This window comes from Natrix helvetica (genome assembly GCF_964273705.1).
Source record: "Natrix helvetica genome assembly, chromosome: 5".
Taxonomy (NCBI): Eukaryota; Metazoa; Chordata; class Lepidosauria; order Squamata; family Natricidae; genus Natrix; species Natrix helvetica.
Genome location: NC_138551.1, coordinates 100,188,364 through 100,211,666, shown reverse-complemented (window position 1 = coordinate 100,211,666; position 23,303 = coordinate 100,188,364). Strand labels below are relative to the sequence as shown.

Here is a 23,303-nt window from a genome sequence, read left to right as displayed (position 1 = left end):
AAATCGCAGGTGGGCCCACCCCCGCCCACCCTGGCTCTATACCGTCCTATTTAGGCATGTGTTTGAAGCTGGGCGCATGCGCAGAAGGCACACATGCGAGCAAAGCACATGTGCGGAAGGCCAGGCACATGCGTGGAAGAGGCGCATACAAAGCGTGCATGCATGCACACAGCAAACCAGTGGTAACAAAATGTGAAATGCACCCCACTGCTGCAGACAGCTAGCACCCATCATATAACCTTAGCTTTGGTTGTCACATATCACATTCATGTTTTAAATAAGGAAGTGATTTTTTTTTTAAAATCCCACTATCACTATTTTTTTTTTTTCCTTGACATCAAATCTTTCATGGTAGATTTTTGCATGAAAGCAATTGACCAGAATTATGAATTGTCTGTTTCTACGTTGCAAGATATTCAGGGCAGGTTAGAAGCACTAATGAAATACCAAGCCTTTGCAGATGGTCTGCTCATTTGAGGTTTAATATATTGTTATCTGTTTTGTGCTCTTGGGAAAACACAAACCAAACAAAGGAGCAACAACAAGAACAAAAAAAAATACAGTCAGAAAGAAGTGCTCTTAGGCGCTGCACTTTTGAAACCTGAGGGATGTCGACCAACACTGTAAGGATTTTTGTGCAGAGGTTAAGCAGATCTTCACAAAATCCTCCCCTTATTATTATCATTCTTATTTTCACTTTTCTCTGCCCTGAAAGGTGTTGTTTTGGCATCGTATGACATCCCCGTTGATATAATCTTGTGGACAAAGCAAAGATGCTGCTCAAGTCATCCTCTTTTGCATCCAGCACAAAGCGACGCGACCTCTGGCAATCCAAAATGTAACCCAACAACTTTCAGCATTACGCAGGGTGAGAATTATACGGACGGAGCAAGGGGGGGAACGAAGTGAGATTCTCTCCCCAATCGACCTCAGTTCTCGGGCACCCCAGATTAGCTTTTGTTCCTCCTAGTGCTACACCAAAGCCCCATCTTCCCAATCAGCAGGTTTAACCGTCAAGCGAGCTGATGGAAGGTCCCTTTGAATTACTGAGTGAGAGATATTCTTCCTGCCATTTCCTGTCCCCTCAAGGCACCATGGAGGGGAGAAGTATTATAGGACAGTCCTTACCTTGGGAATTAGCCTGCAAGACTCCAATGCTGTCATCAAACTGCATAGATTTGATGTTGAGTGACGCCAAGATGCATTCCTTGTCCTGCAGCGAAGTGTCATCAATATTATTCTGATTGGCTGACAGGATGACGCACATGTCACAGAGGTTGATGTTGACAGCTCTTAAATCAGCTCGGCTTAATGGTGTACCCTTCAGCGGAGAAAAGGTGGGGGAGGGGAGAGAGAGAGAGAAGAAAGAGGAAGGGAATGAAAGAAAACAAATTAAACAGCGAGAAGGAGCTTTGGGAAATGATTTAACAAGTATCCTCTCTCTTTTTTTAATGCTCTGACATTAAGAGGGTCTAACTGTGTGCCAGGGAATAGAAGGAGCATGCTCATCAGAAAGGGTGGCTGGCGCTGATGGCAGCATTTTAGTCTTAAGACTCAATACTCAGTCAGGCGATTGCTAACAAACAAGGAGCGGGGATGATGAGAAACCTTCGGCATCATGCCTGCCGCTTACAAGGTCTGTAAGTCTCCTGGAGCAACAACTGTCCTTCAAAGCAGACTGAGGGGCATGTTCAGATACCCACTTCTGGAAATGCTGGACTTGTGCCAGTGATATGGAAAAGAATGAACCCCTTATAGAACCAAACTAACACTATCTACCTGCAGTGTGTGTGTGTGTGTGTGTGTGTGTGTGTGTCTGTCTGTCTGTCTGTCTATCTATCTATCTATCTATCTATCTATCTATCTATCTATCTATCTATCTATCATCTGCCTGCCTGCCTATCTACCTATCTTATCTTTCTACCTACAATCAATCAATCTATCTATCTATCTATCTATCTATCTATCTATCTATCTATCTATCTATCTATCTATCCATCCATCCATCCATCTATCCACCGACCCTAACCCTAACCCTAACTCTACCTAACCATCCAGATCCACATGTGAAAGTTTCAGGTTGACTATTATGTTCTACCTACACTACAGGAATCCTTTGAGAACTGATAACATGTTATGGAATTTAGGAAGGGTCAGGCTTAAGTCTCTTGCAGCAAAGCAAGGATTCAAGGTTGGTTCCCCACTTAAACCCTCCTCCTTGGAGTTGCCTCCGTCCCTCCTTCCCTCCTCCCTCCCTCCCTCCCTCCCTCCCTCCCTCCCTCTCTCCCTCCCTCTGTCCATTCATCCATCCATCCAGAGAAAGAGAGAACCCCAAAAGCAGTACCTGTAGCAAGTTTTATCTTTTTCTAAACAATCCCACCATGACATTTGCTTAAACAAAGTCAGAGTTAGTTTAGGAGAGAAACAGACACTAAATTAATAAGCACCAAATGTACACTGGGTTTTTTTTTGGCAGTGAAATTACTAATTGGACCATCTAGCAAAGCACGATGATGTCCTTCTTGGTGTTTATATGTGTTTGAAAATGTTTATAATGCACACCTCAAATTACTTGATGATTTAAACGTTACAACAGGATGATTGTGCTCTTCAATTCTGTCCTCATTTATAGAGATAAAGAAATTCATCTCCTTTCATTCTGTATTCCCTTAAGAAAGAGATGAGATCTCCCTATTGGTGCATTATGTAGAAGAAAGCCAACAGACCAGATCTTTTCACAGATCTCGGTAAAGGCAAAGAGATCAGGTAGATAGACAAACAATACAAAATGTTTTCAAAGGTTTCATAGGCATAAATAATGCCATGACTAATAATTGCCCTGCTGTCAAGAAAAATCATAACATCAAAACTGTGTGTATGCAAGGCATCGGGCAAGTGTTCAATGAGCAACATCACTAACATATCTGATAGCCGCTGAAATTCATCCTTGACAAGGGACGGAGCGCCTCAGCAAATTTCCTCTAATAAGGTCTCTCAGGGCTTGGTTTTCATAGCTACAACAAACAGGGAAAGGCCAAGTCCTCAGGCTTATAACGAGTCAAAACAAAACAATGAAACCCAAGATCAAAGGAAAGGAAAGGGAAAGGGAGGGAGGGAGGGGAGGGAGGGAAGAAGGGAAAGAGAGAGGAAGGAAGGAAGGAGACAGACAGTGAGTTAGGAAAGAAGTGAGACAGGAAGAAAGGAAGGAAGCAATGAGAGGGAGGGAGGGAGGAAGACTGTCTTGGGAAGAAAGAAGATAAGAAGAAAGGAAGCAATGAGAGGAAGGGAGGAAGGAAGGCGAGAGAGAGAAGAAGAGAAAGAGGGAAAGAGGGAGGAAGGAAGGAAGGAAGGAGACAGACAGTGTTAGGAAAGAAGTGAGACAGGAAGGAAGGAAGCAATGGAAGGGAGGGAGGAAGGAGAGGAAGATGGAGGGATGAAGGAAGGAGACATAATGAGTTATGAGGGAAGTGAGGCAGGAAGGAAGCAGTGAGAGGGAGAGAGGGAAGGAGGAAGACAGTGTCTTGAGAAGGAAGGGAGATAGGAAGGAAGGAAGGAAGATAGGAAGGAAGGAAGGAGAGGGAGGAAGGGATGGATGGATGGAAGGGAAGGAGTTAGGAAGGATTAGGTCCTTAGACTTACTGGTAAAATGGAGAGCTTGGGGAAGTTATGCATCGTCTCCCATTCCCTCCTTAAATACTCCAGAGAGCCCACAAAGACGATGTGTTTGAGCTCGTGGTAGTGGAAGTTGCTGGCTCGGAGTGGCATCACAAAATTTCTCAGTCCTATCAGCGCCGACGTCATATCTCCAAATATACAAACCACTACATGGCCGCTGAGGACGGTCATAGCAGCTTCACTTCGGGTCTGGGGGGGGGGGGGGAAACCAAAATCAGAATAAAAGGAGGGGAAAGGAGGAGTTAGAAGAAATGACGAGTTTTCAAGGCCAGCAAGATTCATCAATGGAAACAAGCACTCCTGTGCATACAAGAGCATGAGAACACATGGGAATTGCTTCCACCTTTTTACCTCAATAACATCTAATAGAGGATTAGATCAGTAGTGGGATTCAATTGTTTTTACTACCGGTTCTGTGGGTGTGGCTTGATGGGCGTGGCAAAATCTCCATTTCCTCCCAATCAGCTGGGACTCGGGAGGCGGAGAATAGGTGGGGGCAGGGCCAGTTAGAGGTGGTATTTACTGGTTCTCTGAACTACTCAAAATTTCGGCTACTGGTTCTCCAGAACTGGTCAGAACCTGCTGAATACCCCCTATAGATTAAATGCTCTAAGCTTAGGAAAAAATAAACATAGTGTTTGGAAGACAAAGAATATGGTAGCTATAAATAGCTACAGGTAGTCTTCGACTTACAACACTTCATTTAGCGACGGTTCAAAGTGACAACAGCACTGAAAAAAAGTGACTCAGAACCCTTTTTCACACTTACGACCATTGCAACATTCCCACAAATTCAGATGCTTAGCCACCAGTTCGCATTTATGACCGTTACGCGATTCCCTTTTGCAATCTTCTGACAAGCCAACGACGGAAGCCACATTCAGTTCACATAAGTGAGAACCGGGTGACTCACTTATCAACTGCAGTGATTCACTTAACAACTGAGGCAAGAGAAGTCATAAAGTGGGGCAAAATTCACTTTAAAAATTTCTCAACCTCGGCAACAGAAATGTTAGGCTCAATGGCAGTCCTAAGTTAGGGACCGCCTGTAGAATCCCACATGGTTAGTGTAGAAGATGGGTCTTCAGCTCTGACAGCTTTAAGACTTGTGGACTTCAACTCCCAGAATTCCCTAGCCAGCCATGTTGAAGTCCACACATTTTAAAGTTGCCAAGTTCAGACAACCCTGGTACAGAAGATATGAGCCAGGTCTTCAAAATAGAGAGAACAGTGATCTTTTTGGCACCAAGTGCCCAAACCAGAATGGGTGTGCATGTGTGCGCATGCGTGCGATGGAGCGCCAGAAACTCAAAGTCCAGTTGGCCGGTGGACACTGACCTGTTCTTTGGCCATTTTCAGGCCATTTGGGGGGGCATTTTCAGGCCATATTTTGCCCACAACGAAAAATGGCCTCAAAACAATACAACAATACAATACAATAGTAGAGTTGGAAGGGACCTTGGAGATCTTCTAGTCCAACCCCCTGCCTAGGCAGGAAACCCTATACCGTTTCAGACAGATGGCTATCCAACATCTTCTTAAAGACTTCCAGTGTTGGGGCATTCACAACTTCTGGAGGCAAGTTGTTCCACTGATTAATTGTTCTAACTGTCAGGAAGTTTCTCCTCAGTTCTAAGTTGCTTCTCTCTTTGAATAGTTTCCACCCATTGCTTCTTGTTCTACCCTCAGGTGCCTTGGAGAATAGTTTGATTCCCTCTTCTTTGTGGCAACCCCTGAGATATTGGAACAATGCTATCATGTCTCCCCTAGTCCTTCTTTCTCTTAAGCTAGACATACCCAGTTCCTGCAACCGTTCTTCATATGTTTTAGTCTCCAGTCCCCTAATCATCTTTGTTGCTCTTCTCTGCACTCCTTCTAGAGTCTCCACATCTTTTCTACATTGTGGCGACCAGAACTGAATGCAGTATTCCAAGTGTGGCCTTACCAAGGCATTATAAAGTGGTATTAACACTTCACGTGATCTTGATTCTATCCCTCTGTTGATGCAGCCTAGAATTGTGTTGGCTTTTTTGGCAGCTGCTGCACACTGCTGGCTCATATTTAAATGGTTCTCCACTAGGACTCCAAGATCCCTTTCACAGTTACTACTACTGAGCAAGGTATCATCTATACTGTACCTGTGCATTCCGTTTTTGTTGCCTAAATGTAGAACCTTACTCTTTTCACCATTGAATTTCATTTTATTAGATAGTGCCCAATGTTCAAGTTTGTCAAGATCCTTCTGTATCTTAAGCCTGTCTTCTGGAGTGTTAGCTATTCCTGCCAGCTTAGTGTCATCTGCAAATTTGATGATTTCCCCATTTATTCCCTCATCCAAATAATTGATGAAGATGTTGAAGAGTACTGGGCCTAAAACAAAGTCTTGGGGTACTCAAAACAGCCCGAAAAATGGCCCAGAAAATGGCCTGGTTTTTTGGTCATTTTAGTGCTGTTTTCAGGCTCCCCAGCATCCGCATAGAGCAGCTGGCTGCTCCAGCACCTGTGAATAAAAACGGCCCAAAAACACCCTGAAAATGGCCTGCTTTTGGCCGTTTTTTGGGCCATTTTCAGGCACTCTGGCACCCACGAAGACCAACTGGCTGTGCATGTGCATGCCAGAAACCAGAAGAGCAGCTGGTGGCAGCACATGTGCCCACAGAGAGGGTTCTGCATGCCACCTCTGGCACGCATGCCATAGGTTTGCCATCACGGATATAGATGCTATCTCATTCACATAGTCTACCCAGGAATGGGGTAAGAAGGGATGACATTGGGGTGACAGAACATAAATAATAGTTGGCTGTTTGATCACACCATTATAACAATCATATTGATTTTTTTTACCATCTCCTGTCAACACCTCTGAATGAAACTCTCAGCTGAACTTACATTTCGATAGGGGAGTGTTATCATTTATGACAAAGATCCACTGGAAAAAGGAAACATTTATGTCATCTTGTAAGATTATTCTTATAACTCTGGTGGAATTATTTTCAGGTCAATGCGTGTTGGAACCCCTCCAAGGGCGCTGAAGTTATGAACACTGATGCTATGATTACACGGTTGAAATAACAACATCATGAAAATCTGAATATTCTTGCATCCTTTAAATGCAAATTTCCTTTGGAAATACTATGGAATGGAACGGACCGTGGGAATTATTATTATTATTATTATTATTATTATTATTATTATTATTATTATTATTATTATTATTATTATTGTTATTATTATTATTATACGATTGTATCACAGCGGCCAGTTGTTTCGCTGGATTTGGCATTGATTACTAGTCGGGCCCCACCCAGGGGCCTAGGACGTCGTAACGTATTTTCGTAATATGTGTGCGGATCCAAGCAGTGCAGCTTTTTGCATTTGACTGATGGCAATTTTGTCAAGTTTTAACTGTTTTAAATGTAATTCCAGTGCTTTTGGAATAGCACCCAGTGTGCCGATTACCACTGGAATTACCACTGCTGGTTTGTGCCATAATCGTTGAATTTCAATTTTTAGGTCCTGGTATTTCGCGATTTTTTCATGTTCCTTCTCGTCGATCCTGCTGTCACCTGGTATTGCGATGTCTATGATTGTAACCTTATTTTTCTCAACCAGTGTGATGTCTGGTGTGTTATGCGCCAGTATTTTGTCCGTTTGTATACGAAAATCCCATAGGATCTTGACCATCTGATTTTCAGTGACTTTTTCAGGCTTATGTTCCCACCAGTTTGTTGTTGTTTTAATATTATAATTTTTGCACAAATTCCAGTGGATCATTGGTGCTACTGAATTGTGCCGCAAGTTATAATCAGTCTGCGTGATTTTTTTTACAGCTGCTGAGTATTATTATTATTATTATTATTATTATTATTATTATTATTATTATTATTATTATTATTATTATTATTATTATTATTAATAATAATAATAATAATCAATGGGTATTATTATTATATACTTTATTCATTAAACATGAATCTCAGCCGACTGAACATTCAAAAATGCATTACAAATACCAGTGACTGGTGCTAATGGTTGATACAGTTTGCTGCCAGCATCCTAGGTATCAACCAAGTACCTTCTTAAAATATAAGATGTTCCGACTAGCACAGTGTTTTGCAGTTCCACGGGTGTTATTGCAGGAAGCTGCAATTTGTGGATGTATCTTGTAAAATTCTTGGATATGGTGCCAAGTGCCCCGATGACAATGGATATCACTGTTACATGTTTCATCCATAATCAGGTAGCTTCAATGGCCAGGTTGTTGTTGCTATTGTTGTTGTTGTTATGTGGTTAATCTTTGGTGAGATTCACAGCCTTTGGGGTTGGTTGGTAGCTCAACAGCTCGAGTCCTAATCAAGGACCTAGGAACTGTTAAGGGAACTTTGGAGGATATAAGTTGTTCCAAGTAGGGTGGTTTTGTGTAGAGTCAGAATGTTCAAGTCAGGTAAATTTAGAATTTTCGAATAATGAGGTAGCCCTCTAGGTATTGCTCCAAGGGCTCCAATTACAATTGGGACAACACTCGATTTCCTTTTCCATAGTCGCTGAACTTCAATTTGCAATCCAGGTACTTTGTGATTTTTTCTTGCTGCTTATCTTCAATTCATGCATCACCAGGTATTGCAATGTCAATGAACCAATTTTTTTTTCTTTTCAACTATTGTTATGTCAGGTGTGTTGTAGGCCAAGTGCCTGTCAGTCTAAATCCTGAAATCCCACAAGATCTTGACTTTTTCATTGTCTAGGACCTTCTCAACCTGATGTTCCCAGTGGTTTTTGCCGTACTCAAATCCAAACTTCTGGCACAATTAGCAACTCAGTCATGGCATTGTAGGTAGTCAATTTATGAAATTTTGCTGCACCTACTGACCAAATGGTCAACTGTCTCATCTTTCTCATTACATTTGCTATTGGTGGTAACATGCTGAATTTCTGCCTTCATGCAATTTGTGGTTAAGGCTTGTTCTTGAGCTGCCCAAATAAAGCCTTCTGTTTCTTTTTTCAGTACTCCTGATCATCATCATCATTATTATTAGTGTCAGAAGCACCAAAATGCTTCCTGATTGAAAGGATTAGCCAATGACATCACCATTGCATAGGGGACGCCCAGTTGAGGGCTCCTTTCATGTCCCCAGCAGGAGCTGGAGTGAAGGACGAGAACTCAACCCTGTAGCTTTGAGTCTCGAACATGGGTTTGCTAACCTTCTGCCCAGCGTCCCAGCCGCTCAAGCCACTGTGCTCCTACCATGGAATTAAATGAATACAATTAAAGCTGAGAGCCACTGCTTATCTTTTCAAGAGAGATGAAGCTGATAGGACTCAACAGCTATCATTTGCGATTTGCAGGCCTGGTGTTGTAAAATCGCCTTAAGGAGGAAGGTTGCTCATAGAAATGTTTAAAAATGTGACTATTCCAAGTGCAGTTTGCATATGTTGCTATGAAGTCCTCCCTCCTGCCCTCCCTCCTTCCCTCCCTCCCTCCCTTCCTTCCTCATTCCTTCCTCTTCCTTCACTCCTTCCCTCTCCCTCTTTCTCTGTATATGTTTGTGTCTGTGCGTGTGTGTGTACATGCATACAAATATACATAATCATAACACACTTGCACACACACACACACACACACACAAACAGTACATATATTTTACACACACAGTGGCAAACCTCAATCATAACCAGACACGGAGGGACCTTCTAATGTCATTTTTTTTTAACCATGCAAACTTCGTGAAGTGGAACATTAAGGTCATTAAGCGTCGTCTCTGTTTAAAATATACTTAAAATATTCTAGCTGACATCTGTCGCCCTCAGTTATTTAACAACGTATGGAGAACTTGTCCCTGGTGGTCTAATGAACACTGTGGCATGCATATCAATTTGAATCATTTTGAATCCAATCCTTAACAGTTTACTCAGTGGAACTGGCTGGTTTATTGATTGCTCAAATGCCAATACTGCAATCCCAGACAATGTCATGGTTATTATACAAGCTCCCCCGAGAACGGGAAGGAACAAGGTTCTGTCATATGATCGTTAGACTAAACCAGAGCTGTCACTATTATTGGTTGTGTTACTCAGTGGTCCAGGGAAATCTCAAAAAATCAAAATCTACCCCCACTAAATGAAGGGAAAACCCAGTGGGATTCGGTGTCACGCAGCCGCAGGGTGAGTGGCGATGTGTAAGAGTTGCTGGTGCGACGTGCAAGCAGATGGACATAAGTGGCGCAAACGTTCGCCAAACCTAACGGAGTCAGAAGTAACGAGGTAATTAGATTAGATTAATCGAGTCGGTTTGACGGCTGTCCCCAACCGAAATCCAGGGGATCCTTTGAAACTCTAAGCAGAATCTTTACATATCCTAGCTGATAGGAGGTGATCTCGGAGAAGCGTCGCACCGGATGACACCTCTGGATAAATGCGAAATAAAAATAGCTCTCAATCACTGGATAACGAAGGCAAAAAGAGAGAGAAACATCCCTATAATACAGCACATTCAAATGTAACTGGAACAAACATTGGACAGAACGCAAGAGGAAAAATGCTGTTTTTTGAAGCAGCTCGTTCTCTGCTACCCTACTTAGATTTGCCTTGAAAAAGGTGGGGAAAATGAAGGGTTGTTGTTGTTTTTTAAAAAAGCAGAAATGGATGAATGTGAGGTCAAGGGCAAGGAGCAAGATACACAAATTGGGGGGTGGGGGGAATTTCAGCTTTCCACACAACCTTGAAAATAGATGCCACATGTTAATCGTCATATGAACGTTAATGAAAAGTTTCCTTAAAACAATGACGGATTTTTATTCCGTCGTTGGGTAGAAAGAAGAGGGAGGTCAGCGTGCTCTCCAAAGCACCTGAAGGATAGGACAAGAAGCAATGAGTGGAAACTAATCAAGGAGAGAAGCAACCTAGAACTAAGGAGAAAATTTCCTCATAGTGAGAACAATTAACTAGTGGAACAGCTTGCCTTCAGAAGCTGTGGGTGCTCCATCACTGGAGGCTATTAAAAAGAGATTGGACAACCATTTGTCTGGAATAGTATAGGGTCTCCTGCTTGAGCAAGGGGTTGGACTAGAAGCCCTTCAAAGTCCCTTCCAACTCTGTTACTCTGTTATTCTGAATCTTGAAAAAAAAGCCAGACTGCTCCTTTCCTGAAACTACAAGGAACCATCTGATGGTTCCAAAGAACTCATGAAAGAAAGAAAGAAAGAAAGAAAGAAAGAAAGAAAGAAAGAAAGAAAGAAAGAAAGAAAGAAAGAAAGAAAGAAAGAGAAGGAGGGAGGGAGGGAAGGAGGGAGGGTGGAAGGAAAGAAGAATGGAAGGAAGGAGGGAGGGAGGGAAGGAAGGATGGACAGGAGGGAGGGAAGGAGGGAAGGAAGGAGAAAGGAAGGAGGGAAGGAAGAAAGAAAAAAGAAAGAAAGAAAGAAAGAAAGAAAGAAAGAAAGAAAGGAGAGACGGAGGGAGAAAGGAGGGAAGGAAGAATAGAAGGAAGGAGGGAGGGAAGGAAGGACAGGAGGGAGGGAGGGAGGGAAGGAGGGGGGAGGGAATGAAGGAAGGAAGAAATAAAGAAAGAAGAGATGGAGGGAGGAAGGAGGGAATAAAGAATAGAAAGAAGGAAGGAGGGAGGTTAAGAAGAATGGAAGGAAGGAGGGAGGGAAGGAAGGAAGATGGAAAGAAAGAAAGAACACATGCAGAGAGAGGGGGGAGAGAGAGAGATTATATATTTTTTTATTATTCTGATGAACATTTTGGGCTGGAAAGTCACAGATTTTGGAAATGAGGAACTGAATACATTTTCTTTTTTTCTCATTATGATATTTGATATTATTTCTTACAGAAGAATAACTATTTAAACAAGACACAGGGGGAAAGGTTTATCTCCCCCCCCCCCAAGGGTTTTGAGACAACAAGACCCATGGATATTCGATTGTACCTTAAATAATTATGTATATATTTGTAAGACTTCGGTTATGTATATTTAAGCCTTGAAGTTCTAGGCCAGCGATGGCAAACCTTTTTTGGCTCACGTGCCACAAGTGGAGGGAGAGCAGGGGGGGTCGTGTGCGGGCGTGCCGCACCCATAATGCAATGTGCAACCTCCCAGTGTGCATGCGCACACAACGAGCGACGCCCCCCATTTTACATGCTTTTTTCGCCCTCCCCAGGCTCCAGAGGCTTTATAGGAGCCTGGGGAGGGCGAAAAGAGCCTCCCCCGCCCCCCCTGAGGTCCTCCGGAGGCTTCAGGGACCATCCGGAGGCTTCCCTGAAGCCTTCGGAGCGCTCAAAAGGATCCTCCGAGCAAACCGGAAGTGACTTCCGGGTTGCTCGGAGGGTGGTTTTAAGCGTTCCGAAGGTGTCAGGGAAGCCTCTGGACGGTCCCTGAAGCCCCCGGAGGCCCTCCAGGGGGCGGAGGAGGCTCTTTTCGCCCTCCCCAGGCTCCTATAAAGCCTCTGGAGCCTGGGGAGGGTGAAAAATGGCTTTTAAAAAGGTGAACTCAGCTGGCCAGCGCGCGTATGCGCGCTGGGCCAGCTGACAGGGCAGCGTCTCGCGTGCCCTGACAAATGGCTCTGCGTGCCACCTGTGGCACGCGTGCCATAGGTTCACCATCTCTGTTCTAGGCAATGAATAAATTGCAAGCCATGGTGGCACAGTGGTCAGATTGCAGTACTGCAAGCTAATTCACTGCTCACTGCCCGCAGTTCGATCCTGACCAGCTCAAGATTGACTCAGCCTTCCATCCTTCTGAGGTGGGTAAAATGAGGGCCTAGATTGTTGGGGGCAAATAGGCTGACTGACAACCACTTAGAGAAAACTGTAAAGCACTGTGAAGCGGTATATAAGTCTAAGTGCTACTATTATCAGTTGCTACTTCTACGTTTCCTACATTTTAATGTCCTGATCCATATAAAGAAGATTTGGATCACCTACTTGTGGCTACTAGGTTGAATTTATGATCCACTCCCTGTGGATATCTCTGATTAAATACTGTACCTTTATACATCCTTGACCAATTAATTGCCATGTAGATAAAGGGTAGCACGAAGGAGGTCCATACATATCTCTGATGATAACATATGACTTTGGATGACGGTAATCAAAGGTACAATATTGATCAAAGGTATCCAATAACTCATATATCACGTTTTAAATGCTTGCATTGAGTGGGGTTTTAGTGGCTCCATCACACTGATAGTGTCGTTATAGAGCATTAATTGCAAGTGACATATAGGGAGAATTTAATGATCCTGTGAATTTTTCCTATGACAAATGATCAGAGTGAATGCATTAATCAAGAAATCAAATGGCTCCATTGAATAGTTTCTAATTATCAGCTTGGTGCTTCAGGGTTAATTAGTTTGGATATAGTTGTCTGATACTGCACGCTAGTATGGCCACAATTCTGGTCACCACGATACAAAAAAGATGCTGAGACCTTAGAGCAGGGGTGTCAAACTTGATTTCATTGAGGGCTGCACCAGAGTCGTGCTTGACCTTCAGGGGGCTGAAGGTTTTTTTTTTCTGTTTTTGGCTGCCATGGCCTATGCTCACTGCTGGTAAAATGAGAACCCAGTTTGTTGGGGGCAACAGGCTGACTCTGTAAACTGCTTAGGCAGAGCTGTAAAGGACTATGAAGATTCTGTATATAAGATCCTGACTGGCTCAAGGTTGATTCAGCTTCGTTTTCACTGGCAGAGGGTTGCAGGAAGCCATGGCAGCCAAAAACGGAGCGCAGGAGACCGTTTTGCAGGCCAGTCCTTCACTATTTCCAGGGCGGCCTGTGACACCCCTGCCTTAGAGAGTGTGCAAAGAAGAGGAATGGAGATCTTCTGCCTTGGAGCAAGGTTGGACTACAACAGTGGTGGGATTCAGCTGGTTTGAACTATTTGGGAGAACCAGTTGTTAACTTTCTAAGCACTTCAGAGAACTGGTTGTTGGAGACATCTCCTTTTGTTTCCCCCCCCCCCCCCCCACTTTGCAGGGCTAATCCTGTAAGGAAGGCAGGAAGGAAACATTCTGGTGTTGTTTCTAGCCTAATCTTTATTGCCCTGCTGACAGAAACTGCCTCTCCATAACCGGATTAACACACTTATTACATTGTAACAGCTACGGCGAAGCGCCCATCGACCTGAGTGACGTTGAGTTGGCCATGCCTACCCAGTCACATGACCACCGAGCCATACCTACCCAGCTGGTCATTAGGACAAAGAAACGGTTGTTAAATTACTTGAATCCCACCACTGGACTACAAGATGTCTGCGGTCCCTTCCAGTCCTATGATTTATGTTCTATGTTCTACAGTTATTTACTGTACTGCACTTAACACGGTTTCTTCCCCCCGCTCTTTTAAACCTGAAAGCAGAAACTGAAAATCAGCTCTGACTCTTCCAGGGGAAAGGATGACCATGAAAATCACGTTTATAGAATGTGGCTTCTGAAAAGACACGGGGAACATGTGTGGGCTTGTCAACTGTCCTATTGGTTTCATTCAATTGTCAAAAAATCTGTTGCTATGCTTTTGCAAAAAAAAAGGAGACTGAATTCAACCCAGTGGCATCAGATTAGCTAGTTCAAATCACCTGTCAAATTTGATTTGGAGAGTTAGCTTAATGAGTCAGTTAAATTACCACTGCATTTCTGAAACGACCATCTACACAGCTCTAATTGCAGACACTAAACACAGAGGAGTAAACCTTAATGAGTCTCAAACTCATTAAGACCATCAACAATTGTGAAAATGGCCAGGAAATCACAGAAAATGTAGTAGTCCACAGATTTCTCATTGGTGTGGATTCTTAGAACACCGAAGTGGTCCTAGCCAAGGCCAGAAACACCAAAGAGTCTGGAGGAAATTCAATATAATTCAGTCTTGCTATACAATATAGCAATAGCCCTTAGACTTACATACCACTTCATAGTCCTTTAACATCCTCTCTAAGTGGTTTAGAGAGTCAGCCTATTTCCCCCAAACAATCTGGGTCCTCATTTAACTGACCTCAGAAGGATGGAAGGCTGTGTCAACCTTGAGCCAGTCAGGATCGAACTCCTGGCAGTGAGCAGAGTTAGCCTGCAATACTGCAGTCTAACCACTGCGCCACCATGACTCACTTAACAAATAGCAACATAAATTTTGGGCTCAATTGTACTTGTAGGACGAGGACTACTTGTAACAGGCTAGAAATATTTATAAAAGGGAGGGATAAAAGAACGATAAAGTAGACATTGTGTTTATGTAAAGGTAACTATGCAAGAGTAAAAATAATTGCAATTTGAAGAAGGGTTTTAATGTAAATACATTAACTTTAGGAGAACCAGTATTTGAGAGTCAGAATCGAACTCCTGGCAGTGAGCACAATTAGCCTGCAATACTTCATTCCCACCACTGGGCCACTGCCGCTGTTGAAATTGCAATGCTTCCTTTTCTTCAAATACTCACCAAAATGACCTTGTCAATCTCCTTTGGTGGACACCAATGAAACATTCCCGTGGAGTCATATTTTTTCACGTTGCAATCCATGTTGTCAACTTGTTCATTGCCAGGAATTAATAAAGGATCATGTCTAAGCAAGAAAATACATTGGGATTAATATGAGCCAAAATCATAACAAAGAATAAAACATGGACTACGCTTTGCCATGCCCACATTCAAGAATCAAGGAAAATGTGAGATTAATTTCAGTGTCCCTTGCTTGTTTTGATGAACAGGAACAATTGCAGTTACAGTTGGTTTTCTTTTATCTTAAAATACATATCTCTTTCCCCTAAGTAAACACCATAAGAGCTTATATTAGTATCTTCAAGGAAGGAAAAGAATTAAAAACCAACACCCCATCCTGATCAATCAGCATAAGTGGGGGAAGAAAGTCAATTGTCTGCTTGTGTTACATATAATATCTGATGGGACTCTTTTGAAACTTTAATAGGCTGTACGTTAACTATTTCAAAATTTGCCCAATGTTATTTTGGATCCTCAGCCTGAAGAAACCAATACCCCAGTCTGACCCAGCAGCATAAAGGGGGGGGGGAGTCAATTGTCTATGTTTGCTACATATAATATCTGATTCGTAATGAATGTATCTTTTCTTTTATGTACACTGAGAGCATTTGCACCAAAGACAAATTCCTTTGCCAATAAAGAATTCTATTCTATTCTATTCTGTAATTCTATTCTATTCTATTTTGTGCTCTTCTATTCTGTTCTATTCTGTAATTCTATTCTATTCTGTTCTGTTCTATTCTATCCTCTTCTATTCTATTTCAATTCCACACCACTCTATTCTGCATTCCATTCCATTCCACTCTATTCTATTCTGATGGGACTCATTTGAAAGTTTAATAGGCTGTACGCTAAATATTTTAAAATGCTCCCCATCTTATTTTGGATCCTCAACCTGAAGCTTTCAATTACATCATTTGTAGCAAACTGATTACCAAGATCCATATCCAGAATGCATGACTTTCCAGAGACATTTTCATTTTTCTAAAAGTTCATACTTAAATGCAACATCTAGTCAAGGCCCTATGCAAAATGAGTGCACATTCTAGAGCGGATATCTGTCGTATTATCCTTCAAATGTTGTGTGGCTCCAGAGAAAGATTCATCAAAATATGTACAGGTTTTAGAGTTCAGGTTGTTGTTGTTGTTTTAACAGGTATGAATGCAAAAGCCATTTCTGAAATTAAACAGTTACTGGGTGAATATCCTCATATCAACCTTGTATTAGAAGAGCTACTGCAATTACCCTTACCTGCATGTGTATTGGTCCAGGAGTTAGCCAAATAGTGACAGAATACAAGGGGAATTCATTAAATTTACAGATGACACTAATAGCAATAGAACTTAGACTTATATACCATCTCACAGTACTTTTACAGTTCTCTCTAAGCGGTTGACAGAGTCAGCCTATTGCCCCCAACAATCTGGGTCCTCATTTTACCACCTCGGAAGGATGCAAGGCTGGGTCAACCTTGAGCCTGGTGAGATTCAATCTGCCAAACTGCTGGCAGCCAATAGTCAGCAGACTACTAGCCTGCAGTACTGTACTCTAACCACTGCGCCACCACGGCTCATTAAAATGGCAGGAATAGCCATATCCTCAGAAAATGGGCTCGAGATCCAAAAGGATCTGAACAAACTTGAACACTGGGCCCTATCTAACAAAATGAAATTCAGCCTAGAGAAAGGTAAGGTTTTACGTCGAGGCAAGAAAAATCAAAAGCACAGGTACAGATTAGGTGAAACCTGGCTAAAGTAGCAGTAACTGTGAGAGGGATCTTGAAGTCCTAGTGGACAACAGTGTGAAGCAGGAGCCAAAAAAGCCAACACAATCCAACATTGCCTTAACTAAGGGATAGAATCAAGATCACATGAAATCTTAGTACCGCTTTATAAAGCCTTAGTAAGGCCACACTTAGAATACTGCATCCAGTTTTGGTCACCATATTATAAAAAAAAATGATGTAGAGACTCTGAAAAGAGTGCAGGCTTCAGTTAAGATGATTAGGGAGCTGCAGGCTAAAACATATGAAGAACGGTTGCAGGAATCAGACAGCTGGAATGGTAGAGGGTCTCTTGTTTGTACAGGGGATTGGACTAGAAGAACTCCAAGGTCCCTTCCAACTCTGTTATTCTGTTGTATAGTATAACTCTGTTATAATATTTTGAATGAGTTCCTCCTAACTATTTTTAGATCCAGAACAGATACTGCTTCTGTGCAGAGACACCTTTTCTGCTTTTCTAAATAGAATAGAGTAGAGTAGAATTACAATTACAGAATCAATAGAATAGGAATAGGAATAGAATAGGAATAGAGTAGAATTATAAAATAAATAGAATAAAATAAAGACATTTAACAGAATAGCGTAGAGTGGAGTAGAATAGAATAGGTAAAGTTAAAGGTTCCCCTTTCACATATGTGCTAGTTGTTTCCGACTCTAGGGGGCATTGCTCATCTCTGTTTTAAAGCCGAAGAGCCAGTGCTGTCCAAAGACGTCTCTGTGGTCATGTGGCTGGCATGACTAAACACCTAAGGCGCATGCAGCGCTGTTACCTTCCCACCAAACGTGGCCCCTATTTTTCTACTTGCATTTTTTACGTGCTTTCAAACTGCTAGGTTGGCAGAAGCTGGGACAATTAACGGGGAGCTCACTCTGTTATGCGGTGCTAGGGATTCAAACTGCCGAACTGCTGACCTTTCTGATCGACAAGCTCAGCGTCTTAGCCACTGAGTCACTGCGTCCCCAGAATAGAATAGAAAACGTTTAACCCGCCTCCCCAAAAAGGATAAGTTTCTATTATTTTAGAACAAATCGTGCATCTTGAAAGAAAATCTTGAAAGGAAGATAGTGCTGGCTTTCAATGCATCGCAACATCCTCAGGTTTGTACAAAGAAATAAACCCAAAGCAATGGAATGCTTGTGTTTTACAAAATCAACCAAGCGGCTCTTCTCCTATCTATAACTCCAAATATATTCCCAGCTCCTCTGTACATCTACTCAAAAATTATGCGCACTGAAGTTCCAGCACAGAGGAAAGTAAAAATGTTCTGAGTTTTCCAGAGCAGATAATGCCGCTTATGATCAATGAAGCTCAAGAGCCACAGTAAATGCAATGCTATAACTCATAGAAAGGCTGCCTCGAGCAAAACCACAAATCCCTTTTCCAGCAAACTTGCCGTGGGAGAGCTTATATTATACTTTAAAGAGCAACAGTCTCTTCGCAGCCCTTTTAAAATTCCCTCAATGAATTCGTGTGTGTGTGTGTGTGTGTGTGTGTGTGTGTGTGTGTGTATGTTTTCGTAGATTTTCACGGGTGTAGGTATGCTGGTTTTGTTGTATTTGGGTCTTTTCCCGTGTAAGGTTGAGATTGTCTTTGCAACGTTTCGGCAGGATCTCACCTGCCATCTTCAAGCTTGGGCTTAAAATGGGAACGGAGCTGTCGTCTTTCTGGAGTCTTGGTGGGAGGGGATGGGGTGCTGGCTTTGTTTCAGTAAGTGGAATGATTGGTTGTGTGGTTGTATCATGATTGGTAGATTGGTGCTGATTGGTGCAGGTTGTGTGTGCATTGTTGTTTTGTATTTTAACGGCTTGGGTGGTGGGTGGTGTTCGTTTGTTGGCTAGGGCTGGTTTCCAGATGTTTGGTAGGCGGGAGGTATCATCACGTTTATTCATGTTGTGGGGGTGTTTCTCTATTTCGATGGCTTCCATAATTATTCTCTTGTTGAAGAAGTGTTCTGTTTTGGAGATTAATTTGGTTCCTTTAAAATAAATTTCATGTCCTGTAACTTTAAGGTGCTGGGAAAGGGAGCAAGTTCTTTCTTTTTTTCTGACTGCGTTCTTGTGTTCTGCGATACGTGTATTTATTCTTCTATTAGTTTATCCAATGTACGTGGCAGGACAGATTTTGCATGGTATTTCGTAGACTCCTTGGTTTTCTAGCTGGATCTTGTCTTTGGGGTTTCTTAAGATGTTGGCTATTTTTTGGTCAGTGGTGAAGGCTGTCCTGATATTGTGCTTGTGGAGAATTTTGCTGATTTTATCTGTGGTGCCTTTGATGTAAGGGAGGAGGGCGATGCCATTGTCCTGTTCTGTCTCTTGGTTCTTGGGGGGAGTCTCCTTTTGGATTAGGTTGGTGATTGTTTTTCTTTGGAATCCATTGGAGATTAATACATTTGTGAGTTTGTGTAATTCAGTTTTCAGGTGGTCTTTGTCGGCTAGGCATTTGGTTCTGGAGATGAGGGTCTTGGCTGCAGAGTTGATCTGTGCAGGGTGGTGATGGGATTGTGCATTTAAGTAGTGGTTGGTGTGTGTTTTTTTTCTGGTAGATGGTGTGTCCTAGGGAGCCATTGGGTTTTTTGTAGATTAGGACATCCAGAAAGGGAAGTTGGTTGTTTGCTTCTATTTCCATGGTTAATTGTATTTTGGGGTGTAGGCTGTTGAGATGTGTGAGGAAGTTGTCCAGTTTTTCTTTTCCGTGTGGCCAAATCACGAAAGTGTCATCAACATATCTAAGCCAGAGTTTGGGTTTGTGTTCAGATTTGTCTAAGGCGTTGGTTTCAAAATGTTCCATGTATAAGTTTGCAATGACAGGTGAGAGGGGTGATCCCATGGGTGCTCCTTCTATCTGTTTGTATCTTTGTCCATTATGGATGAAGTATGTGTTGGTTAGGCAGTGGTTGGTCAGGTCCAGGATGTGTTTAGGGGGGTTGTGTTTTTTCTGGATGGCTGTCAAGGCTTCTTTTATAGGCACTTGGGTGAAGAGGGATATGACATCAAAACTCACAAGTAGGTCGCTGGGTTGTAAGTTTTGTTTCTTTATTGTTTCTATGAAGTGGATTGAGTTTTGTACGTGTGAGGTGATGGATTCTGCGTAGGGTTGGAGTTGTTTGGCGAGGAATTTGGCAAGATTCTGTAGAGGTGAGCCTATGGAGCTGACTATGGGTCTGAGTGGTGTTCCTTCTTTGTGTATCTTGGGGAGGCCATAGAGTTTGGGGCATCTGGAAGATTTCTCTCTGGGGATGATTCTTTGCTGGATCTCTTCACTGATGGCAGAGGCTTTTATTTTGGATTTGGTGGTTTTTTCCAGGTAGGTGGTGGGGTCTGTGTTTATAGGTTTGTAAGCAGGGTCTTGGAGTAGGTTGGATAGTTTGGCTTGGTAGTCAATGTGTTCATCACCACTGTGGCGTTTCCTTTGTCTGCTGGGAGAATGATTATGTTGTTGTCTTTCCTCAGGTTGGAGAGTGCTTTTTCTTCTTGTTGCTGTAAGTTGCTTCTGGGTGGATTGCTGGAGCAAAGGACGTTGCTGACTGCAAGTCTGATTTTATTGGCTTCATCTGGGTTGATTTTGATGAGTGTAGCTTCAACTCCGCATATGATGTCTTCAGTGGGGATGCGTTTAGGGGCAACTGCAAAGTTGATTCGTTCCCACAAACACATTTCTGGGTTTTTTCTTTAACATATATGAGTACTTAGTGAACAGTACAATGTCTGGGTCAATTTACTTTATATAGAGTACTAGTAACAGTAATAATACTGTTTAGATATACATAATAATTCTCTTTCGACTTCTAAGATTTACACATACATTGTAGTTATAATCTGTATATAAAAGGAAAGTACCACTCACTCATCACAAAATCTCCAGAACCGTAAAGCCTACAAACTTGAAATTTGGCATGTAAGTTCCTCTCAGCTTCTACATGCCCGCTAAGAAAGAATTTTTTAAAATTACCATATCATTACTAATTCTCATACAGTAATTAACACGCTCTGATGCTAAGGAGTTCTACTCCCCCTCCCCGCCTGAAAAAAACTCTGTTCCAACTGCCGGTTGCCTTATATTAACACGCTCTGATGCTAAGGAGTTAGACATTCTACTCCCCCTCCCCACCTGAAAGGAACTCTGTTCCATATGACAGTTGCTTCACATTCCATTACCTCGGTTCCAACTGGCAGACGTTCCACTCTTTCATTCAGGAGCGGTCTGGGGCTCCTTACAGTACTAAATGTCGGCTACTGGTTTGGTGAGTCTGCTACCGAGTGCGCACTTTGCTCACACTTTGCATGTGCCCACGTGTGCCTAAAACATGCATGTGTGCCTGAGGCGCGCCCGCACAGCACTAAAAAAGCCTTTCGAGTCTGCAAAGGTAAGTAGAATGGCAAGGGGGGAGGGAATCCGCTGTGCCACCCGATTAGATTAGCTAGAAAGCAGGAAATCCGACGATTCTAGCTAATATAAATTGCGCATCACAGCTGATTGTCACCCAGCTGATTATCGGAAATACTGGTTTGCCTGAACCGGTAGCATTTCACCCCTGAACCTCCCCTTCATTGTGTCAAGAAGCTTACAAGTTTCATTATGATCCATGTCTACATATCATCATATCGAGCCAATAACGTCTTCTTCGAGAGAAAAGTATGCTGAAGTTGTGGATATGCAACATTTCTTTTTTTTTTTTAATGCGCTCCTTACGGTGGTCTTGTTTTTAAGGGAGGAAGGACAGTTGTGTTTGGTTTCCCCTTCAGACCCAGTGGATAACTTCCCCTGCCTTTCCTACTTTCGCTTCTAACTGCCCTAACAAATTGTGGCAATTAGCATGCGGTTAGTGCGACTGCAGGCAGCCAAAGCAGGTGGTGCTAATAATTGAAAAAGCATTTAGAGCTTTTACACCCTGGCTGAATATTTCATAATCCAAGGCATGTTTCACCATTTACTCAGTAGACCTCTGTCACTTCAATCTTCTCTGACTATTGTGACTGGCGCTCGAAAGCTCCACCAAGCCAAGATGACAGTTTGTCACAGGCAAGGTCCTCTTTGCCGGGTTTGGCTGCAAAGATTGTCACGCCGCTGTGAGGGAATGCAGCAAATGTTTTGTGACTAATACACTCACCTTTTGTCATCTAGCATTAGCTGTTCCTATGGTCCTCTCCACTCAGCACCAAGAGCAGTAAATTGCAAGGTCTCTCTCTCTCTCTCTCTCTCTCTCTCTCTCTCTCTCTCTCCCTTTCTCTTTCTCTCTTTTGCTCCCTCTTCATCCCCTCTCTTACCTTTTCTCTCTTTCTTCTCCTTCTTCTTTTCTCTCTGTCTCTACCTCCCTCTTCCTCCCACTCCTCTTCCTCTCTCTCTCTCTTTCCCTCCCTCACTCCGCCCCCTCCTTCTTCCCTCCCTCTCTCTTCCTCCTGCTTCTCTTCTTCTCTTTCTCTTCCTCTCTCCTTCTCCTTCTTCTTCACACACACACACACACAGGGCTCAGGCAGGAAACCCTAGACCAGTTGCCAAGCATCTGAATTTTGATTACGTGACCACGAGGATGCCACGATGGTCATAAGTGTGAAAAATGGTTGTAACCTGGAACAGTCACTAAATGAGCCATAGTGAGGCGAGGCCTACCTCTATGTGTAGCTTTGGAAAACTTTCCTGAAAATTAGAGGAAATTGATGGTGCACATGGAACAAAAAGTGTGTATCAGGATAGGACATTGTTTCTGCATCAATGCCTACTACAAGACCTTTCTCTCCCACAACCTCTCTGTCTCCCTCCACCCTCCCTCTCTCTAGGGTGCCTTTTAATAATATTTTCTGGCTGATCACTACTTTTACAAGAGAACTCAGCAATGAAATGCCCATGTTTTCAGCAGACTTTAGAAGCAATTTGTCAAATTAAACAGACAAGGACATGGACGGACCTTCAGCTTAGCTAGTCATACTTAGCAGCTTACAACAGAGAACTGAGCCATCCATAAATATTAAACTGGTACTAATTTGACATTTTATCTGCTTTAGCACACATCTATATTTATTTTTGGTACCCATTTTTCAAATTTAGGAATGCAAACAAATTCCACACACTTCACCTCACTCCCTTCTTGTAAGTTGTTTTTCAAAAATGTATATAGCACGTACACGCTGTTTTCATAGGAACATTTCAGAAAATTCTGTTATTTACCCCACCTTTCTACTAAGAAGCTGTGAACTTGATTTCTGTAAGGTATTTTCATTTTGTACGCAATTCTATGCCATACATTTTGTACACCTTTTTTTCCCGATCCACAAATGTATCGGAAAACGTGAAGATATAAAAACACTTAAGGTGGAATGATAGCATTTCATCCTCCAGTAAAATTCTCTTCTATTCCTAGCAA

At 42.6% G+C, this 23,303-nt stretch overlaps 1 protein-coding gene across 4 annotated transcripts in view; it reads right to left on the bottom strand.

The window, feature by feature from the left end:
* Positions 1 to 23,303, bottom strand: part of KCNMA1 (potassium calcium-activated channel subfamily M alpha 1) — a 671,545-nt gene that overhangs the window by 67,012 nt on the left and 581,230 nt on the right. For all 4 annotated transcript variants that reach the window (XR_014175589.1, XM_081955703.1, XM_081955704.1 and 1 more), the window contains exons 20-22: positions 15,101 to 15,224; positions 3,640 to 3,864; positions 1,129 to 1,321 (exon numbers count right to left, since the gene is read on the bottom strand). Coding sequence is in view for 3 of the 4 variants with exons in the window: in XM_081955703.1 (XP_081811829.1) it covers positions 1,129 to 1,321; positions 3,640 to 3,864; positions 15,101 to 15,224 (542 nt within the window). In the remaining variant the exon portion in view is untranslated. The remainder of the gene's footprint in view (positions 1 to 1,128; positions 1,322 to 3,639; positions 3,865 to 15,100; positions 15,225 to 23,303) is intronic.